General features: G+C 37.6%; 1 protein-coding gene across 1 annotated transcript in view; it reads left to right on the forward strand.

Annotated features, from left to right (window-relative positions):
• LOC121358534 (WD repeat containing planar cell polarity effector) overlaps nucleotides 1-19,062 on the forward strand; it is a 146,851-nt gene that overhangs the window by 28,273 nt on the left and 99,516 nt on the right. Inside the window, exon 3 of the mRNA XM_041476774.1 lies at nucleotides 17,694-17,777. Coding sequence (XP_041332708.1) covers nucleotides 17,717-17,777 — 61 coding nt within the window. The 5' untranslated portion in view covers nucleotides 17,694-17,716. The remainder of the gene's footprint in view (nucleotides 1-17,693; nucleotides 17,778-19,062) is intronic.

Raw genomic sequence — 19,062 nt, forward strand, 5'->3', positions numbered from 1 at the left:
GTATGGACAAATATACTTAAGGCCTCCAGCTGATACTGCCCATGGGAGTAGGTCAGAGGAGAAGAGATGTCAGCAATTTAGTCACCATGGATAAACCTATGCAAGGTGTCTTGACACTGCAGTATCTTGAGGTAGCTTCCAGGAGGTGGTAAAGACTTGTGTTCCAAAAACCACTGGACAAAAAATTGAGATAACGCTGCTGCTCCTTACCAGGATGGCACCCCTCTCTGGGGATGCAGCGGTGGAAAGGGAGCACTGACTGTGCACCACTGGGAAGGAAACACTAGACCTGGCAGTAGGCATGCCAAAGTCTTTGCCTTGTGTTTTCTCATGAGCTGAAGGTATGAAAAAGATGTGGCTCCTGTAATTTCTGTGTTTCTCATAATACTGGAAAGACGCATTCCTGGTTGTCTTTAAAGAGGGATTTTAGCAGGTCTGCATAGTCTTGGAGGGTGTGCAGGTATGGATGCAAGACCTGCTCAGATGTGAAGCAGTGCAGTGAGTGATAGGCTGCCTGAAGGGTAGGTAGGAACATGTCTGTAAAACCAGAAAACCAACAAACATGCTCTATAAAATTATTCCTTTTCGTTTACAGTGACATAAAACATCAAAAATTTAGCTCAATTAAAGTATGAGGACATCACTTCAGGGAGGTCAGCTTAAGTGCCCTATCTGTTTGAATGTCTTTTTTTAGACAAACCCTGTGTTCTGGTGATTGCCCTTCCTCATAGATGTATGGCTTCACTAGAGCCATACTCATTTGGCCTGAATTTTCCCATGACTGCTCAATAACAGTACAGAGGGAAACCCACAGAGAATTAATCCAGTCATGGTTGTGCTAATTTCCAAAGAAGCAACTGAAAATAAGGGGAGTTTGTAATAAATGCAATATAAAACCTGTTTACATGACTGATTCTCCTCCCCACCCCCACCAGTCTGACCTTACCTCATTCCAGATTTCCCAGTTCTAGCTGAAAGCATTTTTGTGAAGAATGCTACCAGGAAAATTCTCTTTTTTATCTTGGCTATGAAAGACTTGTATGAAAGACCTTTCAATGGAAAGGGGGAATCTGTCTAAATGTGTTGGTATTGAAAGAGGATTGGTTTATGGTCGCATAGTTTGATATTCTTAGGAGGACTATACGTTTAATCTTTGATCTAGAAATGGTTTAAGAGTCTGCTCATAAGCTAAAGTATTTCTATCTAAATGTGCCATCTTCAGCTCCAGGTATAACCAGAAGAATTATACTTTTTTCTGAGTGAGTTTTCTTAAATATGGTTTCACTGGACAATTTCAGGGGGTTTCCTCTTTCTTCATTTAGCTGGTATATTATTTTCAGATAAAACAATTTGTACAGGCTCCATGTAAATGGTTTTTTGGTTGTGTATTCAGGGAGGAAGTAGATTCTCCTCCTTGAGATTGTAGTGGTAACACCAACACACTGTCACTGTTTTCAGGATACATGCATAAAATTGGGCATTATAGCTGATGTATTCTAGTCTGATCTCCAAGAAGAGTCATTCAAAGGAAGGCAAAGTAAATATTTTATGTATGTAAAGAGTGTTACTCAAGATTTATTCCAAATTTTAGCAAGTGAATATGATTTGAAGCAGTTGTTTTGGTGCTTTTGTTTTAAGCTGTAGTGGAACTTGAAATGATGAACTTAACTTGGAAGGTAAGCTTCTAAATTAATATTTTAAAAATACTAAGAGTATATTCTTGCAAATGGGAATAGAAAAAATCATGACAATATGTCCCCCACCTCTGCTGATTTTGGTCCTAGAAGCCCTTTCCACCTTCATATTTTCATAGTCAAGGTAACAAACATTGTTCCCTATCTTTACACAGTGCTTCAGTTGCTGCTTGCAGAGACTTCTGTTGACCCGTTGTATTTTGGCTTTTTGGTAGGTGTATAGGGTAATTTCCAATTCTTTCAGACTATTGACTTTCCTTAATACTTATATCTTCAGAAATATAAGTATAAATACATGCTGTTCTCCATGACAGTGAATACTGTTCAATCACGGTTTAATGATGAGAAAAATCCAACTCAATCTATATGTTATTTCTGTAAAATACGCAATTAACTAAACTCAGCCTTTATGCAGTAAACATGCACTTTGGATAATCTGTACAATGAGAATAATGCAGACATTACACCCATCCTGATATGCAGAAGATGATCCATGGGGGGAAAAGATACATGTTCATAAGTCAATTATTTGAGAATAGAGTTCTTAATTTCTTCAGGCTCTATAAAAAGAATTTTGGCATCTGTACATATTTATTTTAGAGATATAGGGGTAAATCTTTAGCACAGAGCATGGGGAGTTAACCATGGAACATTCATTAATGTTAATGGGATTTCTATGGCTAATTCCCCACACTGAAAATTTAGCCCAAAGAGATTTGAAAAGTGATGTTGAGAAGCAAGTTGGTCGGTTAGTCTCATTACTCTCATGTTATTAACTGCTCTATCTGCCACTGGCTTTGTATGAGCACTGAGATATTATACTTAACAGTTAATAATAAAGGGCTGTATGCTAAGTACATATTCTAGTGTGGAAGTAAAATAATGCACTTATATGAGCAAATTTTGGATATTTTCATTGAACAAAACCCCGGCAAAACTATAGACAAGAAGGGGAAAATACCTATTAAGGCATATTTTTAAGCAGCAGAAATTGTTTACGTTTCTAGTACAGCTTTAGCATCAAAAGGATTTTTTATTTTCTTACACAGTATTTTACTATTGGGATGCAACTTCAGAGCTGGCCAACTTGTGCAGGGAATTGGATCCACTGACTTCCACGTTCCTTCTAGCATAAATGATTTTAAGATTCAGACTTACTATAGCATTTTTCTTAAAGCCAGTTAATTTTTTCTTTTGTAAAAGTTAATTGAGATAGAGAGGAAAATTCAGTTTCTGTTTGTCTTTAAATTTTGAAGAATGGTTGGAACCTGGGAGAACATAAAAAGCTGTTTTATATACTAAATGGAAAATATTGTTTTAAAAGGAAATACAGGCTCCAATGAAAAAAAGTTTGTCAGTTTCATGATGCCCTTTTTCTATGTTAAGGTATGTTAAGGATATGCAGCACAGACTGTAAGTGAAATGTGAACATGTGTGTGTGCATACATATTTTCTCATTTCCTTTTTTTTTTTTTTTTTTTTTTTTAATAATCTTAGCAGTTTCCCTTGCTTTTTAGGGGAGCTGTTAAATTGCTCTTCCAGTTGTGATTCAGAGCAGTCAGGAGCCAGCCATTAGAGGGTGCTTCTGCACCAAGGAGCTCTCTTTCCTTGAAACCAAATTTACTTAACTTTAAGTATTTGTAGATTTAACAACATTTTATGTTTCCTAGAATTATCCATTTTCTTCTTAATTTGCATTCCTTCCTGGACTACTATTCTTGGAATTCAGAGGATTAAGGTGCTGATAACTAAAGGTGATTGAGAGAAGGTGGAATGATTCAAAATAGCAAAATTATTACATTTCATAATTGTTACTGTAAAAACAAAAGAAAATATACGTGGACCCCATGCAGGTGAAAAATGGGCTGGTCTCTTACCTAATTAATGATAGAGATGAGCATCTGTACATTACAGCACTTACCACATTATACTGCCTTGTTTAGAAATACATTCGTTCATTATAACTCCACTGCATATATTAGCAGCAAGAATAGTAAAATAGATTCAGTTTGCAAATTTCTGCCATTGCTAGTAAAGATTTAAAAATAAAACTCTCAGTGCAATACAGCTGGGCTTTTCTTTCTGTAGAATAATCATGATTCCTCATTCAGCAGCAAACTTAAAAACGCTGTGTCTCTGCTGTAAGAATGTGCAGGCAGCAGAGTAGGGAACAGGATTTATAGCCGTTTGTCCTAGGAATACAAATTTAAAGCCTGCACTTCTGACCCAGGACATTGGTGCAAGGTTAGTGAAGGAGAATAGAAATAAAAAGATTTCGAAAAGAAAATTCTGCTGTTATGGAATCAGTTCCTAAGACTGATTGAATAAAATCCATTAAAATTCAAAAGTGGAACATAGCACAAAGCATTACATCTCAGTTCTATACCCAGGAATGGTCACGAGCACTCAGCAGAGAAATCTGCCACCTGCAAGTCTTTGTTAAAGCCAGCCCGTGGAGATGGTGATTCTGAAAATACTCCTCCTGGAGAAGTTGATACATCTTTGCAATAATTTTCTGATTCAAGGTAAGGATTTCTGATATCCAGCAGCTTTTGAAAGCTGCCCAAACTTCCAAAGACCATCTCAACTAAAATGCTGGCACACAGCTGGAGGAACTGGCACAGAGCTTGGAAAGGAAAGGGATCAAAGCTTTCTTCAGGAGCTTCTTTAGGAACCTGTAGCCTCCTAAGCCCGAAAAAGGGTAGCCAAAAAGTGTCCACATCTTTATTGCACCAGTATATGCTGATAATGCTCATAGTAGCATATTTACACAAAGGGTTGCTGGTGCTGCTGTCTCCAGTTTTACATGTGCAGCACAATATCTTTTCTGAGATTGTGAGGACGTTTCTTCTCAAAAGGCAATGTTTACATTGCAAGAACACATGGAATTAAAATGGGTGAATCTTTCTGACGTCACATTCACTAACAACTTGGGAATTTAGTATTTGCATATATATTTAAGTAATGTGAATTTCAGCATCAGTGGGTGTGCTTTGTGAAGCTGACATAAATTGTTGTATAACTAATTTAATTCTAATTCTTCCAAGAGATTATGTGATACTCATTAATGTTCCTTTTATCTGTTAAAAGGTGTGCATTTTTGCTTTAGTGCCTGTACTGTCTAGTTCTGACTCACATAAATTTTTGTTCAATTTGAGAGTGAAATCTAGGCAAAAGTAATACATCTTTCTTTAGCACGGACTGAATTATTGGACACTGTGAATTACTGGATATTGTATATCCTGTTCTTCCTATGCAAAATTTGGACCTTCTGAATAAACACATAGGTAAATGGAAGCATGTGAGTGCTTTGAAGGTATTGGGCATTGAAGGATATGTTGTGTCATTTTAAAGGTAGTTGTTAATAGATTTTCAAAAACATTTTTAGATGAGACTTATGAAAGCAATGTAAGATGATACTAAGGAAATCTGTAATGCAACAGTTTGTAATGTTTGCCCATCAAACTTCAGCCCCAATCTGATGTGTTGGCACTATCCTTGTGCAAATCAGAATCGTGTTGTAGCTTGGAACAAAATATTGGTGTGCACACTCCTCTCACGAGGAGCTTGGACCAACCGACCCAGCAGTAACTTTTCTTCTGAGCTGAATGAAAACAGGATGCAACTTTAAGTTAGAAACTCTTTGAAAATTAGCTACATGGATTTTTCTGCTGGTAGCATATTTGAGTAGCTGTTGTAAATCACTGGTTGAGTTCACAACGGGTATTTTAAAATTAGAACCAGGTAGCAATGACTGATTAATTGAAAATGGAGTTTACCTAATCTTATACTTCTGTAAGCTAATTACACCTTCTGGTATTACGCTTTATAATTTTAACAGGATTGATTCCTTCAGTAAATATTTCTTGAATTAACAAGAGCTGCTTCATATGTTTTTTTCCAATAAGTACCATAAATCCATTAGCTAATGATGGAGTAGAGCAAATAAGCATTGTATTGAAAAGAAAGGATAGATGAACAAATATACCGGATACTCTAACTCATGACTAAAGATAGTGAGGAGATGCACATTTTATTTCTGTGTATCTTGTGTCCTTCAATTCTGTCCACTAAAAAACACCCTCCATATACAGCTGAATTAGTAAGACAATAAGCCTGAAGCCAGAGAACATATCACCAGTATTATCTGAAAATACAGGGGGAACCAATTCACATTTCTCTCCGTAATTTGACTGTGTGTTGGGAAGATGCTGCACTCTAGCTGGTTGTTTCAGAAGTATTAAGAGCTGCCTAAAAATCCATTTTACATTTCAATTTTCATTTAATACATAATACCTATGACTTCCACCACTACATTATTTTACAGAAGCTAAGATGAACAACTGGTTCATACCAGCCAGAATTTAGAGCTCTTGCATACATGAAACTGGAGCTGGTGGTTGAAATTGCCTCTCCATCAGTATCAATATCTAGTATATCAAATAAAGCTACTGTAATGTTCTGCTATTTCAGGCAGATGAAGTTCATCGTAAAGTGGCACCTAACAGTATTTATCCCATGGTGATAGTATTATTATCAAGAGGAAAGTTTTCCTTAAAAGTGTTGGATGCTATCCATTATCTGTGTGATCTCTTTGCAGATCCTACAACTCGACTTCTCTTTGCTATAGATACTCAAATGTATAGGAATGGTGCTGGAAGTTAGTAAATCTATTGACATTATGTTGTAGGAAAGATTTGAGACCAAAACTGTTTTAAATAGTGGGCAAAGGCAGCTGCAGGGATCTGACTGACAGCTGGTCTTACTCGGCTCCCATAAGAGGTAGAATGAAGCTGATCTGAGCTTTTTGACCATTTTGGACCTATCTTGTTTGCATTTTTAATGAGGTAGATTTCTGAAACTAGCTGTACTTGCAGACTGTTTTACTGCTGTGGTTTTCTCAAGAGTGGTAGAAGAGTTTATAGTTCAGTATTAAGATCTGTGTATATTTTAGTTTATATACAACCCACTGTTCAACAGTTTCATTGTAATTATTAAAATGCTTAAACAAATGCATTTTTTCTTCAAAGTTATTTTCCATTTTGCATATCTGCATAATTAGAACACAACATAAACTATACTGTAACATTACAATCAGGAATTAATTATTGTAACATGAATTTTTTTTTTTTAACTGCAAAGGTGAGTATGGCTTAAAATTGAAAAAATACAGTCCTTTTCATAGAAACTTGTTTGAAGATCATAAAGGAGTACAAAAGAAGAAAAGCTTTTTGTTTGTGTTTGCAATCAAATCTTCCTTAAAAAGAAGTCTGACACACAGGCATTGTAGTTTTTTAAATATTACATTGAAGAAACCAAGATACAAGTCTCTCTGGATTAACTAGAATTCAAGTATAGCAGAAAAAAAACCCATTTTAAAATAAATGCTCACAAACAAGAATCTCAATAAGCCTTGCAAAAGGCTATTCAAAGGTGATTTTTAAATATTAGTAAATCTTAATTTATTGCTTGCCTAATTTATTGCCTCCATCTAAACAAAATAGGTCAACATAAAATAGCTACTGTAAATTATTTAAATGTAAAAACATTCTAGAAAGGAATGCAAAAAACAACATCTAAAGATATTGTAGATCTAAAAATAATCTGTTTGTTCTACTAAATTTATTCAACTCATACAATATACTCTGAAATATATTTCTGTTTTTTAAAGGCAGCTTGCAAATTTGCAAGATTTATAAATGAAATCAATGTGTTTACCAATGTTCTTTAGAAAATTCTTGAAGCACATACTCAGTGAACATGCAGAATATAAAGTGTTAAAGGCTAGAGCTGTACAGTTCAGCAAGAAATTAGTTGGTACAGCTCATAAATGGCAAACTAAATAGTTGTTCATGCTGTATTTTTGAGTGGTCCTCTTTACCTGACATGTGTACAGGTCTAGTTAGTTGTGCAATAGCTAAATCTGAAATTCTGCATAAAAATATAGAAAACTCTTATTTGCTTATGTGCAAATATAGTTAAATTTCAGACTGAACTGTTGCTTTGGACTTAGTTGTTGTTCTGATCACTGTTTATTTCGTAGCAGCCCATACTGCAAGGCAGCTGATGAACTAGGATGCCAACGCATAGATGCACAGATGGAAAGAAACTATTTACATCTGCTGTCTGCAGCATTGCTGTAAACCCACAGATTTACATCATTCATTTTCAATGAGAACTAGTGTTCTAAGTTTAAAGACCTGGCCATATAAACTTCCTTGCAAATAGGAATTGCAGCAATGGTAGGGCAGTGGAGCAAGGACTTTTCCTGTGCTTGGATTATTTGTAGGCCCTTCTACCTTCTTTTTGCTTAACTCAAAAAAAGAGAGATTTTGTTTTCTTCTCCTTTGGCTGGTGATAAGAAAACACTGCTACAAAATTTTACAACCTACTGACCTTTAGTATTGAAAAATTGGGTTATTTACAACAGCAATCACTATCTAAAAGAATGTCGTAAAGCAGCTTGACATTTAGTACTTCTGTAATTGCCTTATGTCGTGTCAGCACTGGATATCTGTAGTTTGGATCACTTATCTACTATCTGGTTTATATAAAGGCCTTCAGGGTCTTTATCAAAATGTGTATATGAACTTTTCGCTCTGTGAAGTAAAAACCCAGGTCAATTATATCTATTTTCTGTGACCTTCTTAACTTTTCACACCCACTCTGTCTGAGAGTTGTTACAGATTGTAATACTTGCCTGCAGTATCAATTGGAGAAGGGTTCTTAGCTTCATTAAGGTTGTCAGAGGTGTGGCTGATACATAAACTTAAGTGTCTTCTTGACAAATGGCATTACCTCCCTCAAATTAATTCTGCTTCACTGTTGTTAATCTTATTATCTGTTCAGTTAATCAATAGCTGTCTTTCGAAAGAGAGGACCAATAATGTGGATTGGAAGTATGTTTCTGAAGGCAGGCGCCATGGCAGCATGGCAGAATTCAGTTTCTGATCCTGTCATCTTCTACTTGAGTGATAACTCAGCAAAAACCAGGCCTCGGTTTTGACACATGAACAATCAATTTGGTGGCAACAAGTTACCCCATATGGATTTTCTGTAGTATTTTTGCACGTGTCCTTGAACTTCAGCACCCTCTATCTAGCAGACAGAGTTTTTAGTTCAGAGCTCAGAGGATGGACTTGGACAAATGTCTAAGCCAACAATTCCCATTCTGAATAATGGCCCATGTGCCTTTTTGCCCAATTAATTGTGCAAGAAATAATTGATATCAGCTGGAGATAAAATGTTTGTTCTGTTTTACAGAACATTTTTTGGAGCATTTACAGATTTTCAGTGTTCTTACTTTGTGTCAAATAACTTTAATGTTCTTAAGGATCTATATGTATATTTTGTAGTTAAATATGCAAATATATTAAAGTATGAAAATTCAGTAAATAGAACTGATATTGCAAAAAACAGGATAATTTTCAGATTCCCAAAACAATAAAACAAACCTCACAAAAAATAACTTAATGGAACTTGAAACAACTTTACAGCATATGGGAATAAATTTGCAATGTATAATTTTCATGCCAGAATTCTTGAGTTATCAGATAATGTATTTCCTTTCCATGATTATTCTGCAAGCCATATTTAGGCCTTTATTACAATAGAAGTTTCAGTGTGTATTTTGATACAGAGTGCTCCTGTGTGTTGTTCACCCATCTACAAAATAGTTTTCCTATTTAGATTGAGGAAGTTAGAATAATCAAAAGAATTTGCTTCTCATGTGTTTGGCAAAAATATTCTGAATCATTAGAGTCTGAAGAGAAAAAAAAGTAGCAACAGTAAATATTTGCCTAGAGATTCAGAGGTATGATAATTGATCGACTTTGTGTTTGTTGAAAATATTCTTAATATGAATTATTATGCACTGAATAGATTGACAGAAGCATGCCTTACTTGTTGAAATCAGAGGCTGGTCTTAGTGACAGGGGATCTGACTTTCATTTATACTACAAAATCTAGAGTTGTTTTCTCAGTGGAAAAGGGATTTAAAGGAGAAGTAAATGAATATGAGAATGAAGCCCACTGTGCTGCTGAAGATAGCCAGGATCTCGGACAGGGGGTTTCAGTGCCAGGAGCAGTAATTGTGAGAAGGGACTGGCCTAGGCTCAGAAAGAAATAACAGGTCAGGGGTTGGACCTCAACAAGCATCTAAGAGAAAGAGAGGAAAAGGAAGAGGAGCCCAAGCCTGCTTGTGCAGGGGAAGGTGCAGTGGGAGCAGAGGTGTCAGGGAGCCAACACAGTATAAGAGTGGGGGCTACCAAAGCCAGCTTGCCATTACAGAATGGATTAATAGCGCATTTGATTCAAATTTGTGCTTGTTGATCAGGTCAGGCTTTTGCTTTGTGTAGCCATGGTGGCTTTGGTCTGATCAGGAGTGACAGACCGGCATTCACTGTTGTGCTTAACCACAGTCTCGCTGGAAATGAAACTCCAACCCAGGTGCAGTTTGCAAGGCACTGCAGAGTTGCAGTGATAGTACACACATCTCAGGCTTTGCCACTGCAATGTGAAAGATGGAGACTGGAACCTCTACTTACCAGAAAATAAACCCAAGCTTCTGCAATTAAATGAATGAAACATTTAAGAATGCAGTCCCAATAGCTTATTTCCTGCATAGGTGACAGAATTACTGTCCCTGAAACCCAAAGAAGGGAGGGTAGATCAGAATGCCATCTGTGCACAAGTTTAACTTCTAACCTAACTAAAATTGTGTTACTCTGTGCTATCTCCACAGTGCCTTACATCCAAACATTTGTGAAATTTAAAAGTGGTGTGACTAAAAATTCCAAGCTGATCTTACCAATGGGCCCATTGAGCCAAGGCCTTACAAGCTGATTGGACTCCTGTAGTCAGTAAATTTCCACACAGGGGCAAGGGACTGTTCACGTGTGCCCATCTCATGCTCTGCTCTAAGCATGTGGGCCAGTGTCAGAGATGAGAACTTTGCTAGATCATCCAGCTGGGCACACAGCACCATTCCCCAGCTAGGATAGATCTACAGAAAAGCAATCACAGCCTGAGCTATCCCTGTGTATTCCTCAGTTCTGGTGCAGAGTTTTTCCGTGTGCCCACATGCAGATTGGGTCAGCATTTTCAGGAATTACATATTTCTGACAAATTTTTGTGAGAAAACAGATTACTTCTAGCTAATTTAGATCAAGGGATTAAAAACTTGAAAAGGTTAGACAGACACACAGACATAAGCATCCTTCTTAAGCATCTTTCTTAAGAAACCAAATTAAAACCATCAATATATGTGTATAAATTAAACATTTTCTTGTAATTGCTGTGCTGCTGATACTTGGTCAAAAAGTAAAAACTTGTGGCTGTGAAGGAAGAATCTGGATTGTTTCTATTTAATGCCAGACTACAAAATGAAGCTTTACAAATTTTCATGATTTTACTAACTTCATTTCAGTATGTGTTTTATTAGATATGAAATAGGCTGTGGCTTCATACAGCTATAAAAGGATGAAGCCTGTCTTGTAAGATTGGGAGAATATTTTTCATTTTTTATCTGTGAGAACATGATAGAGAAAAAATTTAACTGGTCTACTTTTAAATGAATAATTACATTAAATTTTAAGTTGATGTAGCTAAAAATGTAAAAGATAGTATTTCTAAAATTTTATTTCATGTGGTTTACACAAATAAATTGTTACATCAACATAAAGCATACATCAAGTAGCTACTGATCTAATGCAGGTAGTTCAGTCTGAACTTCAACTTCCAGAGTCAAATAGTACATTTTTGAATCATATTTTTGCTGCAGGGAGTTTCTCTCCTTGTGAAGGACAAATTGGTCACGAAGAGGAAGAAAAAACTGGCAGTGATTTCTGCTCCAAATATTATTTCACAGAAATAGAATTTTGTAGGATGACTTGATGACTTACCTTGTTTGTTGAACATTAGGGGTCCAAGTTAAAAATTAGCCATTGTGAGTGAGCTGTAGCAGTGCCAGAGATTGGATGTTAACCTTTGCAAGGTGGAGGAAGGGAGACAGAAGTGAGATTGAGGGTAATCTGCTCTGGCATCTATAGTTAGTAGAGCTATTGTGTAATCAATCCAAAATCAAATGAAAAAATATGTATCTTTGTGAATTAGAGTTCATTGCACCTATTACATTTTCCATTTCTCTGAAAAAAATTAGACCCATGGAAGATGAAAGCAATCTGGATTTTGCACCTGGGGTGGTGCGGCCCTGGATGCACAGACTGGGGAATGAGAGGCTGGAGAGCAGTGCCATGGAAAGGGACCTGGGGAACCTGGTCCATGGCAAGTTGAACATGAGCCAGCAGTGCCCTGGCAGCCAGGAGGGACAACCTGTCCTGGGGGCATCAGGCACAGCATCCCCAGCCAGGCAAGGGAGGGGATTGTCCTGCTCTGCTCTGCACTGGGGCAGCCTCACCTCCAGTGCTGGGGGCAGCTCTGGGTGCCATGGTATAAAAAAGACATTAAGGTATTAGAGAGTGTCCAAGGGAGGCCACAAGGATGGTGAAGGGTCTGGAGGGGAAGCTGTGTGAGGAGTGGCTGAGATCACTTGGTCTGTCCAGCCTGGAGGAGACTGAAGGGAGACCTCAGTGGGGTGTTTAACAACCTCTTGAGGGGCAGCAGAGGGCAGGCACTGATCTGTTCTCTGTGGTGACAGGACCCGAGGGAATGGCCTGAAGCTGTCTCAGGAGATTTTTGTTGGATATCAGGACAAGGTTTTTTCACCCAGAGGGAGATTGGTCACTGGAACAGGCTCACCATCCAGCCAGAGTTCAAGAATCATGCAGGGCCAGGAGTTGGGTTTCAATGATCCTTGTGGGTTCCTCCCAACTCAGGATATTATATGATTGTGTATTTCCATGGAGTAGGAGAACACAAAAGTGTAGCCTGTGACAATTTTTATAAAATAATTCCTGGTGGTTTATTATTTGCCAAAGAAAATATGATGATACGTAAGTAGAGAAAATGGATTCTGCAGTGTTTTCTTTATATGGGCATTTTGTCCTATAACCTCTGCCCAACCCCATATCCAAAGCACCTCATTTAGTACGTGTATGGATGCCATTGCAGCAGTTTTGTGGCTTTGTGTGGCATAGGGGGACCTGCTCCCGACTGACTTTGTATTTTACCTTGCTTCCACTCCTAGGAGTGTGCCTCAAACAATGTCAGCATTTTGTGGGGGATCCCTCTTGTTTACTGCTCTTTCACTAGGAATGTTGGCTTTCTGGGAGCACGTTCCTGGGCCCACCTTCAATGGAATAGGCAGATGGTCATCACAGGCTGCCCTGTATCATAGCAGCTACAGGGTTTACTCTTCTAGGGACACTTTGGATAGTATTGTCACACTGAGCCGTGCTTCTGATGGAACTGCCAAGTCCAGGTGGTCTGTTGTAGTCAGCATTTGTTGTTCTCTAGCTCTATTGATGCCTTGTGAAGGCTGACCTAGAACAGAGACTAGATGGAGCTAAAGAATAAAGTAGGGATTTATTAGAAGTCCTCAATGGATACACCTTGGGCAGTACAAGAGCCCAGCCGGGGCTACACTCAAGATGAACCCAAATGGTCACAAAATGGATGAGTGGTCAAGGGGTCTCACACTTATAAGTTTTGGTCCATTAGCATATTGGAGCTAATTGTCCAGTTACAGCTTTAGCCCATGAAGTCCCATCCTTCTTGTTTTTCTCTCTTCATTCCGCATTGTGTGTGCTCTTGGGCCTGAGATCTGGATCAGCTGTCCTTGGTCCCCAGCTAGAGAAGGAATTGTTTTGCCTACCTGCTCTGTGAAGAGATCTTGCTGTCCCCTAATATGAAGCTCAGACCCACATACTAAAGCAGCACAGAATCCGAAAAATAGAAAAGCTAAAACCTGAGGCATCGCTAGGTTGCTCCTAGTGTGTTTTCAGAGGCATTTTTGGGATGCAGTCACCTTGGGAGCTGAACACTGCCTTTCACAAGTACCCCACTCTCCCAGGTGACTATGGAAAGAGGAAATGCAGCACCAGTGCCCCAGATCACTCATGCAGTGCATAGTTTCTAATTATTTGTCATGACAGGACCTATATTGGAGGTGTCAAAGAAGACTCTTGATATCAATTTCAGCATTTGTTGATGTTATAAAGTGGCAGGGCAATTATTTTCTGTGTGAATAGTTACCAAACTGAAGACTTTTTTTAAACAAAACAATCCTCACACAGATACTGGCACAGGCTGACCGTTGCAAAACATCTCCATGTGTCAGTAAGCTTTTGCAACCACTAAAATATCCCTGTTGTTTGTGGTGGCATTGTGAAAGCAGCCAGTAAATGTTGTGTGAGCCAGAAAAAGAACCAGCTGTTAAGCTGAATTTCAGTTTTACCTTAACAGGAGAGTTATTTCAACCCCTTTTTTCTAAATTCTAATCAATTTAAAGGGGGAGGAATAGAGTTCTTAAAGCTCAATGGGTGGATTTTTTCTATGTTTTCACACCTACCTTCTTTGCAATAGCAGGGCCCAACTCATGGAGTAAAAGGAATATTGTACATTCTGAGAGGCATTTTTCAAATACAAAAAGATCACTTTGTCGTCATCATCCTCATCCCCATTGTGCTGGAATATAATGATGTGGGAAATGGTGAGATATAGTTGCATAACTCTGAAAGCTGGCATGTATTCCTTCAAAAGGAACAAGAAAGAATAATTCCTCTGAAAAAAGTACTCAGACTTGATAGTGCCATGTTTTCTTACAGAAGCAAATTTTCTCTCTTTTTAAATTTTTACTGTAGAGTGTGACTAATCAGAAGGTATTTCAGATTAGAGTTTATTACATTGGAACAGTATTTTTGGGCAGTTGTCCATTTTCACTGGCACAACAGTAACAAGTATTCCAATAATTAGCTAGTTAGTGAGTGTTCAGAGTCCTAGGTAAGGGAGAAGAAAAAAATCTAAATTCTCAAATTTCTGGTAATTGACAAATCTCTTCTCCCTTTTTAGGTACAAGGAGAATTTTGCTTCCTCTTCATTAGTCAGTGTGAAAGGGTGTTCTTTAGAAGTCTGGGTTTTTAACATCTTCTCATCTTCTTAAAAAAATTTCTTTTTTTCTCATTTTTGAGGACAAATTTCTTAAAAGTATGCATCTTGGACATTGAGTATTTAGTGCTTATTTGAAAACTTGATTCTGCTTTTTAGCAAGTTCCCTCTATGTGTCTGACAACAAAAAAAAAGGACTTGAAATTATTTTCTGACCTGTCAGATGGGAAGGCACTCAGCAGCATTAAAGCATTATGGGATGGCTTTATATTCAATAGGAGGACACAACTTGAAGTGTCTGTGGAGCCTACATACAAGAGCTCTGGAATAATTTGGGCAGTTTATGTTAGATTATCTGTCATGCCAAAATCTTCTAGTCTTACCTTGTTGTTTTGGGTTTGTGCAGCAAGATTTTGGTAGGGGGGGGAAGAGTTTATTTTATTTCTCATTATCTTGTTTGGTATTAAATTAAACTGATTTCCCTGAGTCAAGTCTGTTTTGCCCATGATGGCATGCAGTCAGTGATCTCTCCCTGCCCTTATCTCACCTACCTTTAATTCTATTTTCTCTCTCCTGTCCTGCTGAGCAGAGCAGAGAGAGCAGCTTTGGTGGGCACCTGGTGTCCAGCCAGGGTCACCCCAGCACACCTTGCTTTGGGGCAGGTGTACCTTCTCTCCTGCTGAGAGATCATCTACCACTTGAAGGTGTGTGGGTTTTGTTTTAGTCAGGCCACAATAAGATTTTGAGACATTTTTGAGGACAAATTTCTTAAAAGTATGCATCTTGGACATTGAGTATTTAGTGCTTATTTGAAAACTTGCTTCTGCTTTTTAGCAAGTTCCCTCTATGTGTCTGACAACAAAAAAAAAGGACTTGAAATTATTTTCTGACCTGTCAGATGGGAAGGCACTCAGCAGCATTAAAGCATTATGGGATGGCTTTATATTCAATAGGAGGACACAACTTGAAGTGTCTGTGGAGCCTACATACAAGAGCTCTGGAATAATTTGGGCAGTTTATGTTAGATTATCTGTCATGCCAAAATCTTCTAGTCTTACCTTGTTGTTTTGGGTTTGTGCAGCAAGATTTTGATAGTAGGGGGAAGATTTTATTTTATTTCTCATTATCTTGTTTGGTATTAAATTAAACTGATTTCCCTGAGTCAAGTCTGTTTTGCCCATGATGGCATGCAGTCAGTGATCTCTCCCTGCCCTTATCTCACCTACCTTTAATTCTATTTTCTCTCTCCTGTCCTGCTGAGCAGAGCAGAGAGAGCAGCTTTGGTGGGCACCTGGTGTCCAGCCAGGGTCACCCCAGCACACCTTGCTTTGGGGCAGGTGTACCTTCTCTCCTGCTGAGAGATCATCTACCACTTGAAGGTGTGTGGGTTTTGTTTTAGTCAGGCCACAATAAGATTTTGAGAAGGTCACTCAAAATTATGACTTCCTATTAGCGAGAGTTTCTAATCTGGGATCTATGGGCCCTACGGAATGCAAGTTTTGTTTCACTTGCTAACACAAGTAAGTAAAAAATGAGAAAACAGATAAAATTATATTGTACAATATCCTTTTACTTTAGTCCACATGGTAAAGGAGGGGCTACCCTCATCTATATTTATACCAAAAATGGTTCTCATGCTCAACAGACCACCATGCTCCTAATCCTCTATTTTTTTTCCAAACCTCATTCTCACCTAAGATGAAGGTATATTCTTTTACTAGGTGTGTGGCATGTGTTGTGAGCTTTTTTTGTTTGTTTTTGCTGGTGTGTTTTTGTGGGGTTTTTTGGCAGAACTATGGGATTTACTAAGCAAGACTTTTTGTACATTTGGGGATCAGTGGAAAGAAAATGCTATTTCCACTTGGTGCTATTTCAGTGGATTAGGCAGTTCTTCAAACATAAATATTAGCTTGAGTGATAATACCTCAAGGTCTCCCAGCTTCCTTGGTGCTACCTGAGATCCTTGCACATATTTTTCATCATAGCACTCTTGACGTAAAGGTCTGATACTCTATGTGATAAAAATTCTGCAATTATTACCTGAATTGATTCGTTTTCTAAAAGGCACTCATGTGAACCAAATGAAGACACTACTTTAAAAAAAAAATATATATATATATAGTACCATACTAGCAGTGGTTCTAAAGGTTGCTGCATTGTGTGAACACCTCTGCTCAGTCCAGCTTTCAGTGGGTGCCCAGGTTTAGCAGAAGAAGTGAAACTAATTGGTCTGGTGACCCATTTATGACTACAGCACGGCAGGAAATCACTCAGGGGAGTCTGCTGGTTACAGTGTCTAGGAAAATTCCCAATGCTCCTTTGAAACACAACATGTCCTCCACTGGGAACATTCAGAGGGGTTGTTTAAAAAAAGCTTAGCAAGCAGTTAATAGCAATGTATATAATACTTCAACTCATATTCTATAAGCTTCACATCTGTTTTGTCAGTTCTAATTGATATATTCTAAGTGATTTGGGGTGTCTTCATTTAGAAAGACATAATTTGTTTTGACACTATAACTAATGCCTGCAAATACTGTGTTCAAAACTGTTTCTTTAATATATTGACACTTCCCAATGTATAGAATTTTAAAAATTTGGCCTGAAGGTCAAATTCTCATATCTAAATCACATATTTAAGTAGTGGATTCAGTTTTGCATATGTCAAGGTAATAACCATACAGTAAAAATAGGTGCTAATGTGAATATTAGAAGCATCAAGCACAAAGTTATATGCTTTAGTGAGAGCAGTTGTACATTTAAAGAATGGTTACTTCCCCTCTGTGTTTGATGTGTACATGTATATTACATTACTTATCCTATTCTTTCCCAAGCATTATTCACTTTAATTGCAATTTAAAAATACAGCTTACATGTAACAAAATATCATCAGTGCTACGTTCTTCCAGCACTTAGATTCCAAAATAATTGCCATTTCAGTGGTGATGAAGGGTAAAAAATTGGCTCATACAGTTCCTTTCCTTCTTTTGCTAGTGCAAGCCTCCATATATCACAAGATGTCCTTCTGCCTGACTGAGATGTTTCTGTGGTCTTTGAAGACCAACTTACGTATTAGAGGTAAGTTGTTATCTGTTACTAAAACAAATCATCAAAGCTTGTTGATGGATATTAAACTAATATAAAATTCTGAATACCCAAAAGAAGTTTTTTCTATACTTAGGAGCAATACAGGGTTTGAATTTGGTCAGCTTCTTTGCTTATCTTGTCATGGAACTGGAGCATCCTTTCAAGTAAAAAAATATTAAGATTATATTTGATTGGATGTATTTCCCTTCTCAGGAAGCTGTGGCCTACTTGATTGTGAGCTTCAGTTTAATGGCTAGTTTGGGTGAATGATCCACAGTCAAGTGCTCTGCAGAGGCATTGGAATTTGTACTCAATGTGAAACTAAAAGATCACTGCATGTTCCTGGTATTTTGCATGATTCCTTGAAATTTCATACTTACAAGGATATATTTGTCTTATAAATTGATTGTTCCAAAAGACATATGACTAAATCCTAGCCATGTATACATTACCTTTATTCATCTTGCCTTGCTATTCCTAAACCTAAAATATATTCCTAAAATATAATTCTAAAAAAACCCACTGGTTTAAAAGTGGACAATATCAAAAGATTATTAATGACACATCATATCAATTGTACTGCACAATATTTTTATTGAAATATTATTTTGAATAGTCAATTGATATTCAGCTGAATGTTGTTAATTAAATATTGACTCAGTGTGTCTTGACATCCCATTTTGTGTGAGAAGTATTCTATGACAACAATAACATCTAAAACTCAAAATCTGTGTTTCATAGAAAAATCCAACGGTTTAAGTGAAAACACTGTTGTGATTTATTGTAATTAAAGATCTGCTGTGGAGTACCATGCCTGTTTGTCACTTTTGACCTTCTTGCTTCCATTTATTCATTACCTAGGTGCCTCATTCAAAAATTCTGAGGCAGAAGGGAGGATGATGTTCTAGTTTAAAACCTGCCTGCCTTTTAAGTGCCTTCCTACATTTTTTTTCCATCTAAGGAATTTCTCCCCATGGAATATGCCTGTCTGACTTTAGGAGGACACAGATGCTGTGAAAAAATAATTATTTTAAAACAATGGAACATAATGCTGTACTTAGACATGCCCAGTGGAGCTTGCCATGGCACCCCTAAGTGCTCACCTGTCAGCCACATCAAGAACTGAAATATCCACGTTTCTGTGCCACAGGAACCAGCTAGATGATAATACCTGTAGATTAACAATATTGGATCCTTTGAAAGAGCAGCTTTATGAGTTCATGAATCTTAGAAAAAAACTCTAACCTGTTGTCTTTAATTCAGCTCTATCAGTTAT

This window comes from Pyrgilauda ruficollis, unplaced genomic scaffold (assembly GCF_017590135.1).
Source record: "Pyrgilauda ruficollis isolate IOZ18807 unplaced genomic scaffold, ASM1759013v1 scaffold4, whole genome shotgun sequence".
Classification (NCBI taxonomy): Eukaryota; Metazoa; Chordata; class Aves; order Passeriformes; family Passeridae; genus Pyrgilauda; species Pyrgilauda ruficollis.